General features: G+C 47.4%; 4 protein-coding genes across 5 annotated transcripts; 1 reads left to right on the top strand and 3 right to left on the bottom strand.

Moving 5' to 3' along the window:
• Positions 1–255: 255 nt before the first annotated feature.
• Positions 256–1,151, bottom strand: LOC122396629 (probable 39S ribosomal protein L23, mitochondrial). Its single transcript, XM_043395201.1, has 3 exons — positions 980–1,151; positions 565–844; positions 256–456 (listed from the first exon to the last, which is right to left on the bottom strand). The coding sequence occupies exons 1-3, from the start codon at positions 991–993 to the stop codon at positions 301–303; spliced, it is 450 nt and encodes a 149-aa protein (XP_043251136.1). The 5' UTR covers positions 994–1,151; the 3' UTR covers positions 256–300.
• Positions 1,152–1,403: 252 nt separating this feature from the next.
• Positions 1,404–2,125, top strand: LOC122396628. The gene is made up of 2 exons (XM_043395200.1): positions 1,404–1,885; positions 1,995–2,125. The coding sequence occupies exons 1-2, from the start codon at positions 1,654–1,656 to the stop codon at positions 2,123–2,125; spliced, it is 363 nt and encodes a 120-aa protein (XP_043251135.1). The 5' UTR covers positions 1,404–1,653.
• A 1,121-nt stretch (positions 2,126–3,246) lies between these two features.
• Positions 3,247–5,234, bottom strand: LOC122396599 (the record flags this gene model as incomplete). The annotated part of the gene is made up of 1 exon (XM_043395152.1): positions 3,247–5,234. A coding segment is annotated over one exon (543 nt), but the record flags the coding sequence as incomplete, so codon positions are not given.
• Positions 5,105–22,747, bottom strand: LOC122396627 (potassium channel subfamily K member 18-like). Of its 2 annotated transcripts, none has more exons than XM_043395198.1 (6): positions 21,968–22,747; positions 7,819–8,247; positions 7,395–7,752; positions 6,476–6,867; positions 5,792–6,239; positions 5,105–5,350 (listed from the first exon to the last, which is right to left on the bottom strand). In XM_043395198.1, exons 2-6 carry the CDS (start codon positions 8,077–8,079, stop codon positions 5,235–5,237), a joined length of 1,575 nt encoding a protein of 524 aa, XP_043251133.1. In that variant the 5' UTR covers positions 8,080–8,247; positions 21,968–22,747; the 3' UTR covers positions 5,105–5,234. The 2 variants fall into 2 exon arrangements, with proteins under 2 accessions (XP_043251133.1, XP_043251134.1); XM_043395199.1 differs by having other exon boundaries at positions 5,105–5,347.
• Between the last annotated feature and the right edge of the window lie 903 nt (positions 22,748–23,650).

Raw genomic sequence — 23,650 nt, 5'->3', positions numbered from 1 at the left:
GCACAATGCCCTCAGTGCAAATCCTATGGCTTTATGTTGACTGAGTTTTAAACCAAGTTAAACCAGAAGATTAATATATCCGATATAGCCTAATATTTTTATTAAATATATATCTGATAGTATTACGCACATGATGTAAATTTCATGTGGCAAATTAATTTACTATTTTTACACTTAAGAATTATATTTTTTATATCATTATTACATACCAGTATTCAATTTACGTTAACAGACATAAATGTATCTATGAAATACGAATTGAATAAATTTTATTTCTTGTTGTAACATACACAAGCAAATTTATTGTATTCTAAACCAAGAGGGAAAGCCTGGCATTTTGTTCGGTTTAAACATTTTTCCGTATTCCTTCTTAATTTCCTCTAAATTCTCCTCTTTTTCCATAGGGGCATCTGATTTTGTAAACAGCTCAGGGTATTCGAATTCTTGGTTTTTAGGCTGCAATTACAAATAATATGTTACTCTACAATATATGTATTAAATGCCAGATAGGATCCAGTTCCTATAAATTATTTAGTATTAACATTATTTGTATTAAACATTTACCAAAACGACATAAGCAATTTTTACGTCTTCGTCTTTAATAATGTAGAATTTATGTGGCTCTCGCCTCGTACTTCCAAAAGCAATCCTCGTTCTAATTTCAGCAGGATATACGCCGTAAATCTTTTCTAAATAATTCCTCACATCGAACTTTGTCATTTCCATCGAACAATGAAACTGCACTACATTTTTCGGTTGTTTATGCACGGGTTTGACCATTTTTAACCAAAAATTCGGAAGGAACACTCGACGCTGCGGGTTACCTTTTTGGTACAAAGGATACCTGAAAGATAAATTACGTTTACACGGATGGATTATCAAAGAGTTGTTAATCGTAATAAATTGTTTCGATACATGTTTCTTTCGTACTCGAGAGAACGTGAATATTAAATTGTTATTTCGTAAGATAAGTACTTACCAACGAGTAGACATTTTATCGTTGTTGGATAGATTTGAGATTTTCTAACACTAAGTTTATCTTAAATTTAAGCCATTCGATCGTATTATGTACAAGTAATATAGTCTCGTTAACTAATAACTATAAACAAAGTTAAATTCTAACCTCTTCCGAGCGTGCAACCATAGACCGACGGTGCCCTACTCACACATGCCAGATCACGCGTAAGCTCGTGGAGTTTCGAAGAGTCGACAAAGACAAACTGATACATGCCCTTCTTTTCGATTCTCCGAAGCTGCCCGAAGTAACTTCGGGCCATCTCGTGGGAGTCGAGAGAGGAAAGCTCACATTTGCCTTCTCGCGTGATCTAACAGTGCGAGAAAGTGGAATGAGGTGTCCCCGGTGCTCCGTCTGGAATCTCTGGTATTACATATCGATAGTCGATTTTATGAAACATTTTGAAACGATTTTACGCTGTAAACGGGCTCCCAAGTGTGATTCGGCAATAGTTTCTTTCTTTGGCTAAATTAACAAGGATGTGTATCACGAGATTGTCTTGAAAACCGGTCCGTTTTGATAACGATCGGCATAAAAATAATATAATTCGCGTTTAGGAAAGAGAAACGACTAAACATTGTAGGGTTAGGTTGGACACTTTCCCAGAAGCTGGCTAATCAAAGCGTTTCCAATCGAAAATGAGCCACGACTTCCTACCGGAGTGGTTGGATCTTTTCCTGGATGACGTAGAAACTACTTTATGCCTGCCGATATTACTCGTTATGGTTTTTTGTACCGTTCAGTTCATAATCAATCATACGATGGATATCGGATGTACCATTTATCAAAATATACAACAAAAATCTGACGATGAATCTGATGAGGATACCGAGAAGGAGCAGGGACCAGATATATTGAGTAGAATTAAAGGTTGGCTGAAATATTTCTTTCAAGAATTTTCTATCGGTTCAGCGTGACGTGGGCCCCCCGGTTACTGAATGAATATACATAAATAAAATTCCGTTTGATATTTGATTAGGGTTCTTTTATAATCTTACTTCTCAACACAATGCTACTTCCATTCACGAGGACGAAAGTTTAGCTTCACAACCGCTTAGGCCGAATTGCAAGGAAGAGGAATGGGATTACTGCGAAGAAGATGACGAATAACGTCGAAAATTGTTAATCATACCTCGTTGATGGAACGATCGGAAATACCGTGAATAAAGTTTTGATATCACTCGTTTTGTTAAAAAATATCAAACAAATGCATTTATTTAAAAAAGCTTAAAAAAATGATGTAAGGGAAAATAACTGGTTTAAAGTTCGGTGCAAAATTCAAACACTTCCTACCTTTAGATTTCACAATGCAACGTTCCAGAAGTCCACGGTCCGGCTTCTTGTCAGTTCACGTGACAGTTAATCGAGTACGTCGAAAAATAAAATTTGATAATTAAAACGAAAGCGTAGAACGGAGAAACGAATTAGATCCGATATAAATGGGTTACGTGTATTTCTTTCTCGCGCGCGATGCAAAAAGAAAGAAAGAAATTTCGTTTTATTATACTTGGCTCCCGGCATTAACGTGATACAGTTTTCGTACAGTCGGAACGAAATTAATTGACCACCGAAAGTCACCGAGTAGCCAACCCCCAGCATGCTGTCCAGTTGCTCCGCCCCCCGGTCCCGCCTCTGGACTCTGCTCCGCCCCCGGCACAAACTTTCTGTTTAAGAGGTGGAAAGTGCAATTGAATTTGTTCCGACTACAACCACGATAAACTCGTACACGTTTCGAGGGTTCAAAATTATAAAGAACCAAGTCCGTTGGGATTGTTTGGTTTCACTTAGTCTGCTTTAATGAAAATCGATTTTAATCGAGAAAGAGACACGTATGTATATATAAACAGCGTTGATGAACACACGTTGAGCCTCGATCCACCGTGACGATCGAATAACTTCGGTCTCACGTGAATCAATGTCGTTTTGGACTTGGTCCATTATGATACTGAAACCTTCGTTTAATATTCAATTCGATGGTACGTATGATTTCACCGTGCAAACCACTCTCGATGAGCTTACACATACTTTATTCGTACACTTGCTTATCCGTTTGTATTAAAATTAAGCGGTTTCCAACGTTCGGTTAAACGAGTTCCTTAAAAGTTACGCTAGGACAGACTGTTTCGTGGATGTGCACGTCTTTTTTTTTTTTTTCTTTCTATACTTTATATTATCTGTCTTTTTGTAACAATATTAATTGAACCGCCTGTGAGGCGCTTTTTAAGGCTCTGTCTTTCTGTTCCTCTTACACCGCCTCTTAAGTATCGTAATTTCGAAAAGAACAATCGTTGAATTAATCATTCAACACCCTGTATACACGAATCCGTGGGTTCTTTGTAAGCGTGCAGTCTTTAAAAAAGTCTTTTACTTTACGAAAATACAGAGTGGCGCCTAATTCGCAGAATGGCGGAGGGACGATTCTATGGTACAGAAATTAGTTGAAAATGCGAAGAAAACTACGTTTTCGCAACGTTACATTGTTACAGCAAAATCGATTGGCTGCTCTTCGTTTTTCAAATAGAGCTTGGGGGAGAAACCAAATGGGGCGGGGCTAAAACCGAGGGGCGTGGCTAAGGACCGAGAGGCGGAGCCATGGGTAGTAGGAGGGGCTGCCCTATCGTCTTCAGCAGCCAATCGAGTTTGGAAATGACAAAGTTGCTTTGGATTTTCTCAAGGACCAACCTCGATACAATTATCCTTCTCCTATTTTACTGCAAATTACGCTCCACTGGGCACATTCTTGGTGGAAGGGATACAGCGAGGTGCAAGGGACATACTCGAGTGGCACGGAAAACGATAATCTTAAAGATAGAAAGCGTAAAATGTGTTTTTCGCCTCCCACCCTGCAACGCTTACACCATTACGTGCCAAAGTCTAAAAAGTATGCAGGGTTCTTCCCCGAGACCTCAAATTCTACAACTTCGCCGTATTTCTTCCGCCAAGCGTACCATCAGGTTTCAGAAGAAAGATACTAGAGGGTAGAAGAGGCGGCGTTATCTCGTATGTTGATAGTTCGTGGAAGTGTGACGCGTCGCGCGTCGTACAAAGTACGTTCGCCAGCGAAGTCGCAGTTTCGCGGACAGTTATGTAACCTAGCAACGATAATGGTAAGAACAAGAGTATCAGCAGCGATAAGAATATTAATTAGTGTTACAGTAACGGTTGTTATAATTTAAACGATAGAAATTTAGTGTCTTTCGTTCGGCGGGCATTCCGTCGCTCGAGAACCGGGGATCCCCGGCTCGAATATCTTCGAATCAGGAGATCTGTACACAAGTTATGCTCAGACATTCTCAAAATCGCTTTGGAAAACATGACCGTGCTCTTGGCGTTCTTCCTTTTCGTTCTTCCAAAGAGCACACTGTGCATCAATCATTCTGCAGGCCGTTCCTCTCGTCGACGCTCGAAGAATCTATTATAATACAATCAAGAGTCGCTGTTCCATTACACCTACCAGCGTTTCTACTTCTCAGCCAGTTCCTCCTTACAGTATTCGTAGTCTAGCATTCGTTCGTCATTGAGCAAACACGGTGCAAACGATCCCCTTCGCGAACAGAACATTCTCGATCGTACCGATCATCCCCGTAGTCCCGAAATTTCGTGGCAAACCCGGTCAACCTCCTTGCAAAACCAAGAGTTCGTTTAATGGCGCTCGCGTTCAACCGTAATCGCAGCGTCACATAAAAACGTTGTCGAGGCCGGAAACGTTCTTTCTAGTGGGCGTGGACGTGGCACAGTTGACGCCCTCGTCCTCAAAGGTGACCATCTTCTCGCGACTCCTGGTGGTGGTGCTGGTGCACTCCAGGAGGCGTGACTGATTCAGAGGGGCGGGGTTCGCGACCGAGGCGACCGGTGGCGTGATCGCCGAGGCAGGTCGCAGAACGGTGGAGGGGGGCGGCGGGGGCACGGCCATGTCCGTGACCACCGCCGCGGCCAGGTTGAACTCGCTGACGCTGCGCGGCACGAAGTATTCGAAGTGCAACGAGCTCTCTTGCTGACGATGAGGATGATGCTGCTGCTGATGGTGATACTGGGTCGGCGACAGGCAGCTACGCCTCAGCGACTGAGCGCGCTGGAACTGTTGCGTCGACGGGGTGTTCCTGACGTCGGATGGCGTCTTCTTTCGCGGCAGAGAGTGATGGCCGGGCGATGGTTTTATGGCAGTGTTGGACGCATGGGCCAGGAGCTTCCCGTCGCCGGGACTCCTGGCCTGATGCTGTCAGGATGTTGGCACCATGGACATGGCGATTGCTTCGTCCTCTTGCTCGGACAGTCGCGAATCGCTGGTGCCTCCGCCGTCATCGAGGTCCCCTTTGAGCCCAGGGCCGGCACCTGCTGGGGAAAACAAACGGTCCCGGGTCAGTATTATTGCCGGCACGGTGTTTCTATACGCGTGGCACGACAACTGTTTTGTATTCTTTTTTTTTTAAAGAAGGGGTTATGCAGAGTGGTCAAGATGCTCGATCGAAATCCCCGACGCGATTGGATCAGAACCGCTCTCTTGTTGACTCGTGGGAACGTGTTATGCGATACTCGAATTGTTCCAAGATTTCACACCTTCGAGCCCGACGTTGGTTAAACTAGATCTTTCCGTGCATCTCTGTTTACAGTTATAGAGATATCTTTTTCGCGTTGGCAATGTCACCGTGTCATATGGCAAGAGTGCGATCGCCGGGCTCAAAGTGTCAATGGTCACGGCCTAAAGCGAAATCGGGAGACTGTTTCTCGCCCGGAACGATCTAGCGGTTCCCCGTCGAATGCCTGCATCAGGGATACCTGTACCACCGATAGGTCCGACCACCACCCCCGACGACATGCCGCAGGTTCTACCGAAGACCCTGACCACGCGTACCACCTCCTCCTGGACGAGGTTGAAGCACATGGCGATCAAGCCCATCCCGGCGAGTATGTAGAGCGAGCAGGCGCACAGGCTGAGCTCCTCCAGCGTGGCGGACGCCGCGTTTCTTCCGACCGGCATCAGGTCGCCGAACCCGATCGTTCCGAGGCTCGTGAAGCAGAAGTAACCGCCTTCGAGGAGGCTCCAGCCCTCCAGTCGATTGAACATTACTGCGCCGCCACATATGTAGATCAGCATGATCACCAGGCAAAGGCTTATCGGTATCCTGACGGTGTTCGTCTCCACCACATAACCGGGCGACGAGCTCGTCGACAGAGACAGGGAGCACGGATGAAAGTGGCGTTTACTATTGCCGGACGTCACATCCTGTAAACCAGCAACACCGGACTCATCAGTAAATCTTTCTAACAGACTCTGCCTTAGAGATATCGGGTAGTCGGCCAAGGAGGACCGCCGGCCATTCCACGTACAAAAAAAAAAGAATTGGGTCTGAAGCGATGTTCATTTTAAGAATCGTTGCTGTGTTTCTTTATCCTTTTGAATCCGTCATCTCTTTTTGTATTTTACTTTAATAACTAGATGCCACTAAAGGGTATCGATACCTGAAGAGCGGCGGTAGAGCTGGTGGTAGCGTGCAGCAGTCCTTCGCTTCCGCAATCCAGCAGAATCGCACTGCTGGTACCGCGCGTTCCCAGATCGTCGCAGGAGCTCTCTCTGCTGGCCGTGTAGTAATTGCCGGATTTAGAATCGACGTGATTATCGTATCTGTACGTTTTGCTCATGATGCCACCGACTGGCGGCGGCGGGGGAGGCGGTTGTTGCTTTCTCGTGCAATTACGAGGCCTGCAAAGCCGGCCATACAAACGGCGGAAGCTCCTCGCGAGAACGTCGCCGACTGTGCTCAAATAGACCAGCATCAAGGGAATCCCGGCCAGTGCGTAAACTATCGTGATCAAACGACCCCAGACTGTTCGCGGCGCTACGCTGCCGTATCCTGAAACGTCCATTTATTTGGACTACAGTTAGGGATCGAGAGTCTAATACACCAGGTCTTTTCATAAAAGTGAGGTGGGCGGGACATTCTAATAGCTTTATTAGAATCTAGAGCTGGGGTACTTATAGTCTAGACTAGGCCTGCTCACGAGAGTGGTCCTCCACACTGTTTAGCCACCCATCTCTGTGGTTACTTGTAACCAGTTTTGCTTCAAAGCGATAGAGGTGTAAGTGGGTGAAGCACCCTAGTAGTAAGCTCCGGAGCTTAGCTTGTGCAGGCTTGGTCTAGACAATAAGACAATCATCCTCGTATACTGTCTCCAGGTAACTAGTCAGTTTGCAGTCAGTGCTATCAAACGTCAGGGATGCATATTTAGGATCATGTCACTTAATTCTAGCTTGCTTTTATCATTACTAACATACGTAAACTTTTACGGAGCTCCGCTAATTCTAGGTCCTGACAGTCGTCAAGCCCTCTGGAAGGCATAGAATCGGTAAATGGGGTAACCAAAGTTCTGTAAACTTTACCGATTGTCGTGATCAGCGTCAAAGAGTACAACAGACTACCGCTGAATGTCCACCGGCGGTGCGATCGCCTATCCATCGCGTGGTCCCTGGATCGGGACGACGATCCAACTGGTTCGTATTGCGAGGAAGTACGTCTGAGGCCGCGCGCCAGGTTCTCCTGAAACTCGAACACTTCCCTCGCCGCCAGTCGTGTCCAGTTTTCTTTGTACAGCACGTTCAGGTCCTCCGTGATGCTCCAAAGCCTCTCCACGGTGCGCGCCCTGAGCTCCATGGCTGAGTTGTCATCCTCGAGGTTCGGTACTCCGTACGATCCTCCCTCGGCCTTAGAGCCACCAGGAAGCAGTTCGTTCACTGAATCCTGAAACAGCAATAAGTCATTATCAGCTGTAACTCGATATACCGACTCTACTTTTCGTCCACTCACCGACTTGAGGCCGCCTTCCAGGGCCATGAACGCGAACGCGCCAAGCAGCGTGTAGCCAAGCACGAGGACACAGACACCCAGGCTGGCCAACAGCCCCGGCGTCTTAGTGGAAGTGGCGGTACTGCAGCTGCAACAACAGCAGAGCAGTTCCGCCCCCCTGACGGACGTGCTGATCCGTAGCGCCTCGGCGTTCGCGTTCGCGTTTCTTCCCGGACAGCATCGCGGCGCCCTCTGATAGTAGTCGCCGGTGCTTTGCATCATTCCGCCGTCTGATCAAACCGCTGCTACCGGCAGCGTCGCCGTCGTCGCCGTCGCCGCAGCTGCAGCTGCAGGTGCAGCGACCGACGCCGCAGCTGCAGCCGCAACCGGTCGCCTCCTATCGTTCTACTATCCTCCCTCGAGCCTCGTCCATCTGGTGCGTTGGCAAGCCTGTGCCACAGATTACCGTCATCCGATTAGACGCCAGCCCCTAATTGCTTCTTACTCGGCAATTAAGGCCTCGTATGTGATCCTGTGATCCCCGGGTAAGCGTATCTTAGACGTTTGAGACGAGAGCCCGTTGGGGATTGCGTGGCTCAACACGAGAAGATAGATGCTTCCGCGACCGGCTAGGAGAGTTACAGGTTTCGTGGGGATCTTTACGTAATTCGTAATACGTAATATTTAAGAGGTTAATGGTGTGTGTCAGGAACTGGTCTTGAAAGTTCGAGAGTTCATCTGCGGTTCAAGGGTTATCATGGACGGAGGCTTGGATTTTGAGGTTTGCGGATAAAAAGTGGGGAATAAGTTAAGGGAAAGGTGATATAAGAGAAGAACAGCCTTCCAGGAGTGAGTGAGAGTAACAGAAGCCAAAGATCATGGCGAAAAGTTGTCGGAGGTTAGGGTCACGGCGGGAAAGAAAGAGTAAACGTATACGACTAGTGAGCGCAAGTGGTACTAAGCGTGACAGGGAACATCAGTTGGTAAAACAGGCAGATAAAAAACTACCTTCGCTGGATTCATTGTAACTCCTACAATTTTTAATATTTTCGTACGGAAACAATTGTGCATTTTCGAAACATTAATGGTAGAACGTGGTAGAATGAACAAATATAAAGAATTTGTCACGAGGGAACCAAAAGGTCGGGCATTTTTTGCAAACAAAGCGACTATATTTCATCGTATAACACCTCACGGTTTTTTGCTGATCCAGCAGCAGTTTCCTCCACAGTACGTCGTACTTTATATCGCGAAGGTATTCTATATTTAAGACAACGTAACTTCGGATATCGAAGGGCGCAGGAATTTTAGAAAATATACATCGAGGCAAAGTTTCTCCGTTGCGAGCAGTTGTCTTCCTCGTTCGAGGAATTCTCGTTTGATGGAACGACGTCGTTAGGATTTTTGCGCGGGAAACGACGCGGCAGATAAAAAGGAATCGAAGCGAACTACGAGCTAGTACGCGAATACTCTGTAACGAGAAGAACTTTGTTTCTCTTTTCTTCGCTCGAAACAGCGAAAAAGACAAAAATTGTTTCCATCGAACGAACGAAATTCAAAAAGATTTTATTATTCGGAAAAAGTTTCGATATTTCGTTTAAAAATATGGAGTCGCCCATCGGATGCTTTTGGCACCTCGAGTGGCTTGCGAGAATATTTCTGTCCGAATAGTAATTTTGTATCTTTCCAAGTTGCGGAAATAACCCAATCGGTCACTTCGTATAAATCACCGTGTACGTTCGCGCGAACTCCCATTTCCTCGATGGACGATGAAAAGAATCGTATCCCAGGCTAGCCGGATCTGTCCTCTGTATTTTTCAATTTCCTGCCGGCGAGCGTCCCATTACGGGCGAGTTAATAATCGTACGGCTCGATTTCCCGAAATAAATGTCCCGCTTTCGCGCTTTTAACCAGCCGGCAAAAGTTGGAGGAGACCTGCCGAGTCGGTGGCTGATAAAACGATCGTGTCCCATCGCGCGTACACGTACGGCGTGTACGCGCAGAAATAGCCACAATCGACCTCCCAGCCACGTATCCGCCTCCTACACCGGTGCAAGAGCCCGGTACACGTGCTTTGTAACGGACGTATGTACCTGCGCAACTCCGGCAACACACGCTATCACACGGTGGACTACATACACCGTAAACTACTCGCTTCTCTTCCTCGCTGTGTCCACGCTCGTTTCAATACGCCTACGCGCGTATCGGGCGCAGGTATCTCTTTCGCCTTTTGACCGAACGGGCCAACGAAGAAGAAACGTTTCACGTGCTAGTCGCTCGCAGAGATACCGCGAATTTCTCGGGACGTGCAAGAACCACGGTATCCCAGACTTTGTTTCGACAATAGCACACGGACTTGTACCCATTTTTATCGAAGGAAACGACGAAAGGAAGTCTTTCGCTCTTTACTGGCTCCAAGGGGGATCCCCGCAATTGCGGGAACAGAAATGTTCAATTTATGAATCACGTTCGTTTTACGAATCATTACTCTATTCCCCTTTATTACACAGTCTAACTATCCCTATAACATTTGGGCAATGCCCCTTGTTAATCTTCATCGAAGTTATTGTTGGAAAGAACGATCAAACCCGGGTTAAGAGCCTAGTTTGGACAGTGTTGAATAATTTTGAATTAGTCGCTGGCCCAACGAAAGCCAATACGATTTTCGATTCCACCGAGGATTGATCCTTCTTTCTCCCTGGAGTACACGATGTTGCATGACGGTACATATACGAAGCACCGATGTGTGCATCGTTCATTAACCGCGGACCGTTGAGGGATAAATGGATATGAGCGCGTGTAAATAACTGTCACCCTCTGTTTACACGCAGGCGTTAAAGGAAACGAGGTTGTCGGTACATGTTTTTCATCTTCTTCATTAATACCGTAGAACTACTGTCATCCAAACACGGCTTAATGAACGTTCTATTATCCGAACATGTCATCCACGAAACGAAATTAAACATTCCACGTACATGACAATTTACACGCGTCTGTGTCAGTGGATGTACATTATGGAAGATATATGGTGGAAGAGTTTGGATTAACGAAAAATTACAAAGAAAATTCGTGCTTTTGGGAATGACTAAAAATAGAGGGGGTACAAGATCCTCTGCCCCCCCCCCTTTCTTTGCGTTAAAGGGTAAATATAGTAATTTTGCTGGAAAAACTAATTACCAGTCTCAAGGAACGTTCATGTTCCATTCATCGTGTGCGCGGATCGAACGCCTCTTCAACGAATTCCATCCGTAGTATCCGTAATCCAGCAATAACCCGCACGAAACGGAAGAAACGAATATTTCGTCGGGGGAATCACGGGGGAAAAATTGCGTTTGCAAATAGGAGTGGAGACACCGTGACGGGGTGGCGCAGGTTGCGGGTGTGTATGTGGAGCGTACAAGGGGAAGATAGAAGGTTTCGCAGCCGCCCCAGTTGAAGCATTGTACCGTGGTTACCAGAGATAAGGCATGAAATTAAATTCGACGGAATGTGGGTCGTCGTGGCATCCCTCTTTCCGCGACCGTCCTACGGCGACGACGGCGTAGACGTCGACGTCACGGATGCACACCGACGCCGGGACGTTCTCGAGCGTTATGCACCCACTCGGATGAAAGCGCGATTCATCGTATTCGTCGTATCGAGACGAATTGCGCCGCGTTGTGCGCCCTAAGTAACGAGAAAGATTTATAAATCTACGCGAAAGAATTTCGGGGCATCCCGATTCGCTGATAATTTAATTCCAAGACGTTCTGCAGCAGTTGGATAGCCAAATGCAGCGATGGAGACTCTGAACCGCTCGAAAGTTTATTGCAATCGGCGAGGCCTCCCTTATTACCATTATTAGCAAAATGCCCTTGGTTGTCGGAGTGCCCCCATGTTCCACGGCCCCTGGGGCGGGTAGACCCGTTCAGCAACAATGCAGACGCGGGCGTTTCTGGAAAACGTTGCGCCGTGATTTGATCCAGTTCGCGCGGGACTAGTAATCCCTCAGGGATAGGCCAGCCTAATTGGAATTTATGCGATGCGCATACCTCGACGGAGGGCTAACGCGCGTAACTAATTAACACGACGAAGATAATCCGAGTGAATCGCGTCTAAACAATGGCTCCCGCGTGGCTGGAACGATCGAACGACAATGGGGATAGGGGAAAGTCAGAACTCGAGGAGCAACGCGAGACCGGATGATCGATTCCCACGCTTCGATGAATATTCGAACGTTTTCGCTGTATTTTATGAAACAGTCTAACAAAGGCTTTATTCGTTCATAAACGGGGCTTCCCCCGACCGTATTAACAATGCAGCTGAAATTAAAAACGTTCGAGCGTGAAAAGAATTTACACAAACTTGATTCTAGCTCGAACCGGTCTGTATTAGTTTTAATCTGTTCGTTCTCGCTGAATAAAACTGAAAGGAAAATAACCCGCTCTCTGTACGACTCGTGAGCCGTTCTCGCGTGAGTTACGAACAGTCTCCAAATCAGCCATTGGGTTTCGGTCGATTGCACCGTGACGCTGTATTATCAACGGAACAACGCGATTGTCTCATAACGCGTTAAGCGCCGACAGATGGCGCTCGATCGTCTCGGGCCCGTTCGCGAGCATCTGGTGTTCGCGCGACGAAGTTTGCGCAAACTTTACCTCGTCCAGCGTCGCGTAGAAAAGGGTATAAAGGAATTTCATTTATCAGGCAGCTTTGTGCGACCGGGAACTCGAATCAACCGTGCCTCTTCCCGTTACACAAACATTTCATCCGGGATTACATTGCCTTCGATATGCTCGCCGTGTTTCCTTCCGACGTTTCGTGTTTCGCGTGTATGGAAAATCGACGTGCGCGCACCGTGGCGCGGGGGGGTGACGGAATGGGGGCGAGGGACAGAAACGGTGGACAGAGACGGATCGGTGTAACAATGGCGGAAAGAAGAGCGCGCGCGAGGACGGTGATAACGAGCCACAGGATACGAAAAAGAACGAGTGGGGGCTGCTGGGCGTGAGAAAGTGGCTACAAAATGAGCCGTAGATGCGGCGATAAGGCGACACGGAGCCCCGCGTGGCTAGGAACAAAGGAAAAAATTTAAACGATACGGAACAACGATAGAGGCGATGTCCACGGAGACAAATAGAGGGTAGTTTAGGGGCGTAAGAGGCTGTTTATTCGACGCTGTGCACTCGCGTATCTTGTTTCTCGCGAATCGTTCTACGACACAATATTATTATCTTTCAACGTGAAATTTATTTTGGTTGTAAAACTTGAATGTGTTCACTGCCGAACTTAATTATCGTTTTATGTACAGACTGTTGGATCACTAAAATCCCTGGTAACCCAATTGATGAAGCCAAGAGGCCGGAAAGGTTACAAAGGCATAAGCTAAAAATACCAATATTTTCCATTTGAGTGTAAGTCCGTGTGCAGCACGTTTCAATGCGTCTAGGCAGACAATCGTTGACCCCAACGGTTCGAAAGGGTGTATCGTAAAAAAGAGGAGTGTGGATGACGAGGTGAGGAGGAAGAGGGTGTAGGGGGGTAGGGAGAGAAGGAACGGCGGTCGCAGTATAATCGGTAACGCTGGTAACACCGCGTAACGAGTTAGCACAACGAAGCCAAGCCAGGGATCTTCGCGGCCCTGGCAGCTCGCAATCGATAGCCGGAGCAGCTAGAGGCGTGGGAGTCTGCAGCCACGGTGGCACGCCGAGAGGGAGAGGGACACAAAGAGACGTTGGACCGAATTTCCGGAGCAAGACGAACTCGCGAAGAACTGGAAGGAGGTGACTCGAGTGGAGGAAGCACGAAGAAAGCGCGGCGGTAACTAAAGGCGGGACACCCAGCCGCGGTGATGCTCGCGGAATTCGTTTGGGTTCGATTCGCTGTTGCCCGGGGTTCCCCGTCAAATTAGCGGACTTCGTCCGGATTCAAGTGCGTCACCGGATAGTAGACGCGGGGTTACACCGTTGGTCTCGAGACGATCCTTTCGAGCGTATAATAGGAGGAGGAATCGGCGAAACGAGACGAAGAGCACGAAAGTCGCGGAAGCCTTTAAGGAAATAGGTCGAGAACCAATAAGTCGTTTAAAGGACTCTTTACGGTTCTGCCTGCCGGCCAAGAGATTTATGGAGCCGCCTTTTAATTAAACCTAACCGTGTCGTAGCTCACCGCCGGATCACGCTTCCGATAACAGATATCCGCGTTTCGTGCTGTTGCGTTTATGGAGTCTGGCACGGAATTATCATCCTGGGGTATCGAGAATCGGAATCGAATCGATTCAATGGCACCTATACTCGTAACTTTCCAACCGTGCATCTCTGTCCGAAATTCGTTTTACTTTTTCCCACCGGTCGGCTGACGCTTGATTTGCCTTTATCTTCATCTTCGTTCTTGTCGTGTTCATACATAACATTGACAGTTAATTTTCTTGTTACAGTCGGTACTGCGTACGCTTGTCTTGTTAGGGTAAGATTTCTGACACGGACAATCGTCTTAAGTTCTAGAATTAGTATGCTGCACTAGGTCCCTCTACATTTTATACCAATTTGATTGTCACAACTATTAATCTAAGTTAAAAATGATTCTTCGGGTTCCCTATGATCGTAAGATGTCCTTTTCTGTGAGAGTAAGACCCCACGTTGAAAGAAGCCTCGAAATGAATGTTTTATTAGCAATTAATTGATTCAACCAATTGCAACCAGCACGAACTTCCCATTTTCGAGGCGGATACTACCACCAAGATGAGGCGATTATTTCCTGCAGTGGCATTAGCAAAAACGATCCCGACAATTCCACCTTCCCTGGCGAGAAAAGTTCACGTGTCTCGAATTAAATGCGTCTGCTCGCACGAGATAACGAGCTCGTAACTATCTGCTTGTCGTGTCAACTGAATCCCGGCAGACAAATAACAGTAACGTTTACCTTGTATATATCCCGAGGTAAGTAATCTGGCCTCGTTGGCCCGTTACTTAGCGTCAATTACAAAGCGTGCAGACGTTCCCAGTGACGAGCTCAGCCCGTTAGAATTTTTCATTTCATTTAGCAGCGAGCAGGCGTATTTAAATGCAAGAAATGCAAGAAATTAAATAAATATACAGTTCCTAACGCAACTCAGAACTTCGCCCCACGCATTATGTGTTAGGGGGCACCTAGCGCAGACATTCTCAAGGGGATTCCCACCGCACTTGTTCTTAGAGCTTGGCCCCCTCAGTTTGGTGTTAGCGAGGCACCTAGGGTAGTCATTCTCAAGGAAACTCCCGCCGCATTCGTTCCTAGAGCTTGGCCCCCTCAGTTTGGTGTTAGCGAGGCACCTAGGGTAGTCATTCTTGAGGAGGCTGTTACCGCATTCGTTCCTAGAGGTTTGTCCCACGCATTATGTCTTAGGGGGCACCTAGCGCAGACATTCAGAAGGGAACTCCCGCTGCACTCGTTCCTAGAGCTTGGCCCTCTCAGTTTGGTGTTAGCGAGGCACCTAGCGCAGCCATTCCTGAGGAGGCTGTTACCGCATTCGTTCCTAGAGGTTCGCCCCACGCATTATGTGTTAGGGGAGCACCTAACGCAGTCATTCTCAAGGGAACTCCCGCCGCATTCGTTCCTAGAGCTTGGCCACCTCTATTTGGTGCTACTCAGGCACTTAGTTCAGTCATGGCATTGCATGTTTTGATCTGCTGAACACGTGAGCAAAATATGTTAAATACCAGACATCTTTGCAGAGATCCTTCGCACTATTTAAGCAGAGCTGGCAATAGTCTTGTGCAACACACGACTAATGTGTAATTTTGAGTAAATCGAAGCAATGAATGGCGAATATGTTTAGGGGAACCTACACGCCTCAAGCAAAGAATATCGTGATTAGAATCCGTCGGTAGCTCTCGAAGTCTAGACTTTCTTGGGAAAATCCTGTTTCCATGTCGGTGCTATTTCGAACGCCGGAAGACAGGATGGAAGGCGAGGTAAAATGGAGGAGGTGGGGCTAACCCCTCGTTGTAGAAGGTGGGCAAAATTTCATTGGGGCCTCGCTTCCGAGTGACGTTTCTCTCCTCCCTGTGGTTCACCGCAAGGTTCCTTCTCGATTTTACCCTCCGGACGGCGAAACGCGACGAAAATCTAACACGATTCCGCGGGATTCGAGGAACGATTTCGCTCCCCCCAACCCCCCCTCAGGCAGCCGCGCCGATAAATCTTGTTTCCGTCGCGCGAGGGATAAAAGCGCCGAGTCGTCGAACCGCAATTCCATCCTGCGTGCACTTTCCTTTCGGGCGGTTCGTTTTATGGACTCGCGGTTTCATTTGCCTCTTTGTTTTCAAAGGAGATTGATGATTGTAATTACCGAGAGATCGCGGCAGCTTCAGTTTTCTTCCACTTGAGAAAAAAAATATATAACTCTACTAATATCTTATTCAATCCTCCTATTTATCACTAGAAAAATTAAAAATTAATCTATCGAGCGAAAGAGCTCGATTTAATAAATCGACTGTAATTTCTCGCCCATAGCAGGCTCGTGAAACGAGTTCCTCCCTTTAGCGGAATTGCTCGAACCAGGCAAGGTTAAAAAATGCTATTCAATGCTTAATATGTCGGAATAAATTCGTAGTACAACAATAATCGAAAATTAAGTATTTTATCCCTTAAGTTATCGAGGATTGGAGCCACCGTCGCGATAAAAAATACGTTCCTTAAATCGACTGAGGCTTCTCGGCCGTAACAGGGACGCGAAACGAGGGTCCACGCGTCGTGTCTGAAAAGAAATCTACGATGCGCACCGTGTGTCGCAAAGTAGGTTATGCAAAAGCGAAATGTGTGTCGAATGGTGGGAGCGAGGCCGGGGTTATCGGCAGAGGCCAGGTCTCGTCTAAAGTTTCCGGCTTTATGGCCGGCTAAAATCGAGAGGGAACATTCAATTAGGTCTTATCGGTTCTCGAGCAGAGTTTTTATCGCGTTTGATCGCCCTTTATTCGCGTATACGCTCGACCCTGGCCTGGCCCGCGGCTTCTCCACCCTTATCTCGCCGTTCGTGCCTCATTTGCGAACGAGAACCTCTTCCATCGCGGCTCCGAGGATAAAAAGGCTGGTTTTGCTTTCTCCTTAACCCCTCCTGCAAACCCGCCAGCCCTTCCTTCCTTATCTCGCGCCTCTCCCCCCTTCGCTATAACTATAAATACCCCACCGTTTACGGACCTCGCAACGCCAACGATTTATTTGCTACCCCCGCGCCTGATGACATTACCCGATTACCATCGCGAACTTCCACCGTTGTTACTTCGCGAAACAATTAACGAAGCAATTAATCGCACGGATCTCCCCCCTCCCCCTATTCTCGCCAACTTCGTCGCTCTTCTTCGCGAAGTGCTTAGAGATTCGTGTCCCACGCAGATCTTGAGACATGGAATACCCGTGCTCCGGTAGTTTCCAATTTCTAGCGGGGATGGAATCAATTGGTCGCAGGAGGATCGTGATACACCATAGTGTTTGACTACTACGTTTCTCGTCTCTTTGTGCAAACTGTGCTTCCCAGGGTGAGCAAGTTATTCGAGAACCTAACGTGGGAGCTGAGATATCAGTGTCCTCAGTGTCTAGTACCGTCTTCTGCTATAAAAGTAGGGATTCGGAAACATTTTCACCGGGTCTCTGATATTCCTTATCCAGTTTGGGAACAGTGACGTTAGACGAACGAACCAGGAAACCGATAATGGTATCTCGCGAGCTGAGGAGTCGTGTCCCGACCACGTTTTCTGATATCTCACCTAGTGCTCAGCCTGCACGAGACAAGTTGCTCAAGTAGATGGATAAAGAGAAAAGCCAAGACAGCTCGTGTTGGGAGCTGAACAGATGTTTTTCAACTACGTTTTGTTACGTCTTCCTTACTTTAGTCCGCATAGAAACAGTAGTGTTAGGAAGATGGATGAAGAGACACGCCATGACAGTTGGTATTAAGAGACGAATAACCTCGATGTCTCTCCTACTTTCCTAATACGAATCTTTAAGAAAGTTTTTATCTGTATTTTCGCTTGACACGAAGTTACGACCTCGAGTTCCTGGAATCGCACTGTGTATGTTCGATAGTAACGAGCAAAGGAGGTCCAAGGAAATTCCTCGATACCGTGACGTAAATTAAGGGGATTAGGTGGGTGGTACGAAGTTCCAGTCGCAAACAGTCGCTCGGTACCTTGGGATTTCCAGTGACTCTGGCGATATAAAGCGACCCTTAACTTCTTCTTAACGTTCCTGCCGGTCCTCCTATAAGGTGCCCGCGTAACTTTCATCGCAACGACGCTTTTCACAGGGAGCGCATTCGAACGGAATGAATGATGGAAACTCGATAACGCCGCGAGAAAATATTTTCACATTGCCACGGTTTTCTGCCCTCTCTCGATCGTAACTTTCCTCATTTCCTTCGCCGCCCCACGAATCGACCAGCTCGATCCGCCGAAACGCCATGAAATAATACTCCGCCATCGTCTAATCACATGTTTCTTTCAATGCTCGTAGATATTCGACGTTATTGTAGACGATAACTTACGCGATAGAAATAATACCCGGATATGTGAAACAATTTCACCCCGGCTATATGAAATCTAGTGTTTGGACTCGTATTTAATAGAGAAAATTAGCGAAACGATTAATAAAAATCTTTCCTGGATGTATAGTCAAATTTCATTCAGTATTGAAAATTAAAATTTGTGTATTCATTTTTGCATCTTCGTGAGAGTATTATCACTGGGTTGGCAAGGAAATCCCGATGAAAATAAATCCAAACACGGCCTTTTTTCGACTGTTTTTAATTACATATTGTTTGCAATCGTTAAAAAAAGAAAAATGGCGCTTTCGAAAAATCGCTGGTCGAACACAGCACCGGTTTTCGGTCGACGTTCACGTGCCTCTTGCGCTTTAATTTCTCATTTCACGTCGACGCTTTAATTCGCCGCGGTGAAATTGAAAACTTTCCCCCTCGCTTTCGGCCCTTTTTACCGCCGTATATCGGTTTTCGTTGTCAGATTCGTCCCTCCCCGCATTTTCCCCTCTCTTACGATTCGTCACGTTCCTCTACGATCTCTCGAAACTGTTAGGTCACCCCATGTGGACATTCGCGACATTTGTCCCTCGGACTGCAGAGGATAAAACTCTTTAACTGCAGAAGTTCATATTTAGGGGTTGGAAACCTCGTTTAAACAAGAGGTTTAAATTTATGTACGAATCTAACTGTATAAATTTTTTTTCATAATCGTAGAATTGTTAAAATGAATAAAGCGGAGAGATTCGATTGGATTAATGGAGAGTTTTTGGTTGGAAGAGCAATACTTTCGTGTTTTAATTTAGACGGTCTGGCGAGAAATAGGAGAGTTTAGATCCGGGCGCAGAGGGTTAATTAACTTGGCCGTTGAACGCCGCAGACTGCGGGCGACGCGATGGGAAAAACAGGTTGCGCGGGAGCGGAAGAAAATACCGTGAGGAGGGTGTTATTTGAAATGCCCGGAGCGATAAGTTTCCAGAAGGAGTATTTCACGAGCCCCGAGTACATAAACGCCGCTAATAAAGGCCTCAAAGGACCAAGGAACGGGGAGGATATTCGCGTAAGTCTACCCTTAATCCCTCTTCTTCCGGCTGGACGAAAAAGAAAGAGAGGAAGGGCCGAGAGTAGGGGCATGGGAGCCCATTTACTGAAGACCCTTAGGATTACGAGCTCTCGAAAGCAACCGAGTCTGGACGCTGTTTAGTCGGTGAAAAAATTGAAGGCTCACTGACCAAAGACAAAATTCCAGACGACAATCTTGAGCACGAGTCTCGTACTCGACGTTTTTTAAGTTAGGAAATATGGTTTCCCGAAACGAACCCTCAACGTTCTCTCTTTTATTTACAGCGACACGAATAAATGGCTAGAAACATCAACTGATATCTTGGTTATCGTCAACTCCAGTTTTACTCAATTTTGAGGTTATAACTCGACTCATTGGAGTACGAATTTTGTGATGTCGTCGATATAAATGTGATTCTCATTAATGTACCAGTAATACACTTTAGATAATTACTTAGACGTTTATTTCTAAGTGGTAAAATATTATCTACCGAGGGTCAAAAAGTATGAGAAACACTTCTCTACAGGACTTGACGTTGTCCTTTTCGAGGTGCAAAACGAACGAAACGCGATAGCTCGTTGAACGTGATGGAGTGGTGTGGATAAACACGTAGAACGACACAAGTTCAACAAACTGCTTCTTCAGTTGAACAATTTTCACTTAACGCTTCTAATGCGAGTGGAGTTGTTTGCCTTCTGCTTCGTTTCGCACGACGGAGAAATCTCGAAGGATTCGACGATCCTATCAAATTTGAAGGACACGGAATATATTCGTTTTGGCGCGAAATTCAAAATCGAACAGCACGAAAGGCAACTATATTCTTTTCTATTACAAACATTTCTACCATATTCTTGGACAAGGGTTTGTGTCGTTCGTAATACCAGTAAATAGTAATTGCCAAAGTGGATAAATAAAATAAATACAGTCGCTCAGGTATCACGTACGCCGTACGTGTACGAAACCAATTACGTTAAAAGATCTGTGACACGGCGCTGGTGGAGCTACAAGTTTCTTAGGGGTTGTAGAAAAAGGCGAAAAGGGGCAAGGCTGGCCACTAGAGGGGCAGAAAGAAGATGCAAAAAGGAAAAAGGAAAATGGTCGATGGAGAAAAACCGTGAAGCTTCCGCGAGCGGGAATGACAACTATAGCTTGCCTCGTCATTATGAATTATCTATGTGGTTGCGACGCCTGCGCCTTTACACCGAGTAAAAGCGAATTTCACTGACGAATCGACAGACGCGTCCCACTGTTGCGGATCGAACAATGACTGGCATCGCTCGCCCGAACGAGCAGCTTATTTTCGTTTTACTCTCTTCTTTCTGCTTCGTTTAGGGCATCTTCGCGATCGCCATTCATAAGGCTCCTCGAACGCTTAACCTTTCTCAATTTTCACGATGCGCCTCTCAACTAATCCACCACGTTCGACGCTTTCTTTCTGGATCAGCGATCGAAATGTATCTTCTAATTAGCTGCGTTTAAAGAATTGCTTTTAAAGGGTCCTTAACACGTTCACTGTCCGGTTTCTTAGCGGCGCATCCAATAGCATGGCGCTATGACCCGTATACGGGTCATGAACAGTGAACATGTTAATGTTCAAAGTATGTATTCTATGTAGTATACAAGATATATAGTCTAACTCATTCCTAGTGCTCAAAGTATATCTTCTAACCCATCCTCAATGTTTCAAATGCATACATTCAAAGTATGTCCCATCTTCTGGGCGAAACTCGATCGGTTAGCGCAACGTTCGCGAGAATTTGATTCGAACTGTCCAACGATCAGGTTTTTAAGCTTCGTCGGTCACAGTAATTTCGCCGTTGTCCCGAGTTAGCCGCGTTAACAGCTTCCGATAAATGTCCCGTCTTTGTTAGCACTTCCGGCTCGCTCACCCGACGACTCGTCAGCGAAACCAGCTTTTGCCGCGAACACGACGAAACTGCCACCCTCGAGTGACTTTTCGACCACCTCTCCCCTCGTACAGAGAGAACCAGTTATCCGAACCCCGACGATCTTTGTTAAAATTCTGTCTCCGTCGCCATGCAGGCGATAAAGGTTTACCAAACGAGTCTGAAACAACTGTGGAGGCTTCGTAGTATTCTTAAACTGAGAACCTCAATTACTCGTCCACTTGAGTTTTAGCAATTTTTAGAATTCATTATTGGGTGGTGGGAGTAGATTTTCGTTACGTTTGGATTCTTTCTAATTGCCAGGGAGGTCAAGCACCTTGGTGCAATTAAAACTGTTTGGAATTCAGAACTATACGTCTCCTGTTAGTATCAGCAAAGACACCTCAAAGACACAATTGCTTTCAAATATCTCGGTGCAATGGGACCTACAAGAACCGTGGATGATTGAAACGTCCGTTTCAGCAATGCCATATTTGGGATTCAGAGGTTAGGATTGTTTCCAATTACTTCTTTCGCGAGATTCGTAGCTAGAGCAAGACGCGAAGCATTCCGGAACTGCGGCAACGCGATAAAAATCGCGTGCGTGTCTCGTGAACGGGGTGCACGAGGTGTCTCGGTGGCGGCGATGCATCGATTCGGAAACGTTCGAAAAACTTTCTTCGAAACTACCCCTCCTCCCGCCCCCTCCTCGTCCGGTAACTTGGCACTTACCTTACCAGCGATCGCTCTCCCGTCCGTATCGTAGCAGCCTTCAACTTCCCACAGACGTTTCGCGAGGCATGTCAGTCCGCCAACAGTCCGGGGGTAAACTTTTTCCCAATCGAATCGAACCGTATGGGTCACGAGTCTAGGCGTAATCGACGCGAACTCGTAACCTTCGTCGAGGGAAGACCGGTTGAAAGGACGTCACACTTGAACACTTCTCGATCTCCCGTAGGACGTCGAACGTCGATGGTCAACAGTTCCTTTACCCTCTTTGTATCTTGACTCGCGTGGAGGATGCTGGACGGCCAGCGTCTCGGTCGTTTACATTGATCCGTGTCCACCAGCGACCAGTCCCGTTCGCTACTTATCGCAGACGCGACGTCCGCGACGGGGCAATACGAACCGCGGCTCCCTAGTCGACGAGCTGGTCGTCCGTGGGTCCGGATGCTGCACGGTCGTACCTGCTGTCGCTGTTCCGAGACGAAACGTCGTCATGTACTCCGTCAGAGCCATGGGGCAGTGGTTGGTTCGTGGTTCGTCGTAGGCCTTCTAGCCGCTCGCCACGTTGGAACTAGCCGCGTCGAGACGCAGCATCCCCTTGGACTCCGGGGTCGCGTGCACGCGAGGAAACTCGACACGGCGTGCGGCGGCGGCGGCGGCGGGTTCAGACGGCGCGGAACATGTCGTTCGGCCCGGTCAGGGTTAGGTCGCGGAGGTATCGACGCGAGAGTCGAGCAGAGGCGAGGTTTTACGAGAAACGGCGTCCGTCGAGTGCCGTGGGAACTGTCTGCCGTCCATGGAGTGTGTCGCCGGCACGGACGCACCCCGTAGACGGGGGCGCAGGGCGCAAGATCAGTCGCCGGGGGATCGGAGGCGCAAGCGCGGCCTCGTGCGGTCCGATCGCCGCATGAAGGAACGCCGCAGCCCCGTTCCGACAACCTCTCCTGCTATTTCCAGTAACTCCCCCTCCCATCAGCGCCCTCTCTCGTCCTCATCCCCGCCGGCGCTTCTTCTCCTTGCTCCTCCGTCTCTCCTTCGTCTTCGTCCACGGAGAGCGCGGGACGCCGAAGGCCGAGGCCACGCGACCCAACCGGACCTCTCCGCGATCTTTCGCCGTCGACCTTCTTTTTCCCTGGCCATCGCCGCGACGTGTCACGTACCGGGGTCGAAAAGTTACTGCAATAACAATGAGGGACAGGCTGCCAGGAGGGAGCAGAAATTTTATTTTTCGACGGATACTCGACACCGAAATACAACTCGGGAAAGTACGAGTACAAGTTACCGCTCGCTGTGTTCCAACCGGTTTATATTTTTTAAGGGTTTTGGGCATGTTACTGAACTCGCTAGTAAGGCTTCCTAGCAGGCCCTGGGATATCAGGTAGTCGGTTGAGGAGCGTATGCGTAGGAACGGAGGGGTCAGTCGAGCGCTTGCGAGAGAGACAAGAGCGTAGCCCTCTGGTGGCAGGCACAGGAGCTGACGCCACAAATTTGTAATTATCCGCCATATTTTTTCCCCCATACATGTCCATACCACAGGATGAAAAATATCCATAAAGGGAAGAATGGGAGTTCTATGTGGTTCGATATCTCGGAAACTATTGCGAATACAAAAAAGGTTGTCCCACGAAAATTGTATATCTTTCAATAACAAATTCGTCTAAACAATCGACATTCAGAAAAATTCATTTC

The sequence above is a fragment of the Colletes gigas genome, unplaced genomic scaffold (genome assembly GCF_013123115.1).
Source record: "Colletes gigas isolate AHSC1104 unplaced genomic scaffold, ASM1312311v1 Colletes_gigas_Sc00007, whole genome shotgun sequence".
Classification (NCBI taxonomy): Eukaryota; Metazoa; Arthropoda; class Insecta; order Hymenoptera; family Colletidae; genus Colletes; species Colletes gigas.
This window is presented reverse-complemented; position numbering and strand designations above follow the sequence as displayed.

Coding starts and splice junctions, on each gene's coding strand:
- LOC122396629 (XM_043395201.1), bottom strand. Junction 457..564: donor AAATTGCTTATGTCGTTTTG/GTAAATGTTTAA, acceptor TTGTAATTGCAG/CCTAAAAACCAAGAATTCGA.
- LOC122396628 (XM_043395200.1), top strand. CDS start 1,654: ATGAGCCACGACTTCCTACCGGAGTGGTTGGATCTTTTCCTGGATGAC. Junction 1,886..1,994: donor TATATTGAGTAGAATTAAAG/GTTGGCTGAAAT, acceptor ATATTTGATTAG/GGTTCTTTTATAATCTTACT.
- LOC122396627 (XM_043395198.1), bottom strand. CDS start 8,079: ATGATGCAAAGCACCGGCGACTACTATCAGAGGGCGCCGCGATGCTGT. Junction 7,753..7,818: donor TGGAAGGCGGCCTCAAGTCG/GTGAGTGGACGA, acceptor TTGCTGTTTCAG/GATTCAGTGAACGAACTGCT. Junction 5,351..5,791: donor CGGACCTATCGGTGGTACAG/GTATCCCTGATG, acceptor TGTTTTCCCCAG/CAGGTGCCGGCCCTGGGCTC.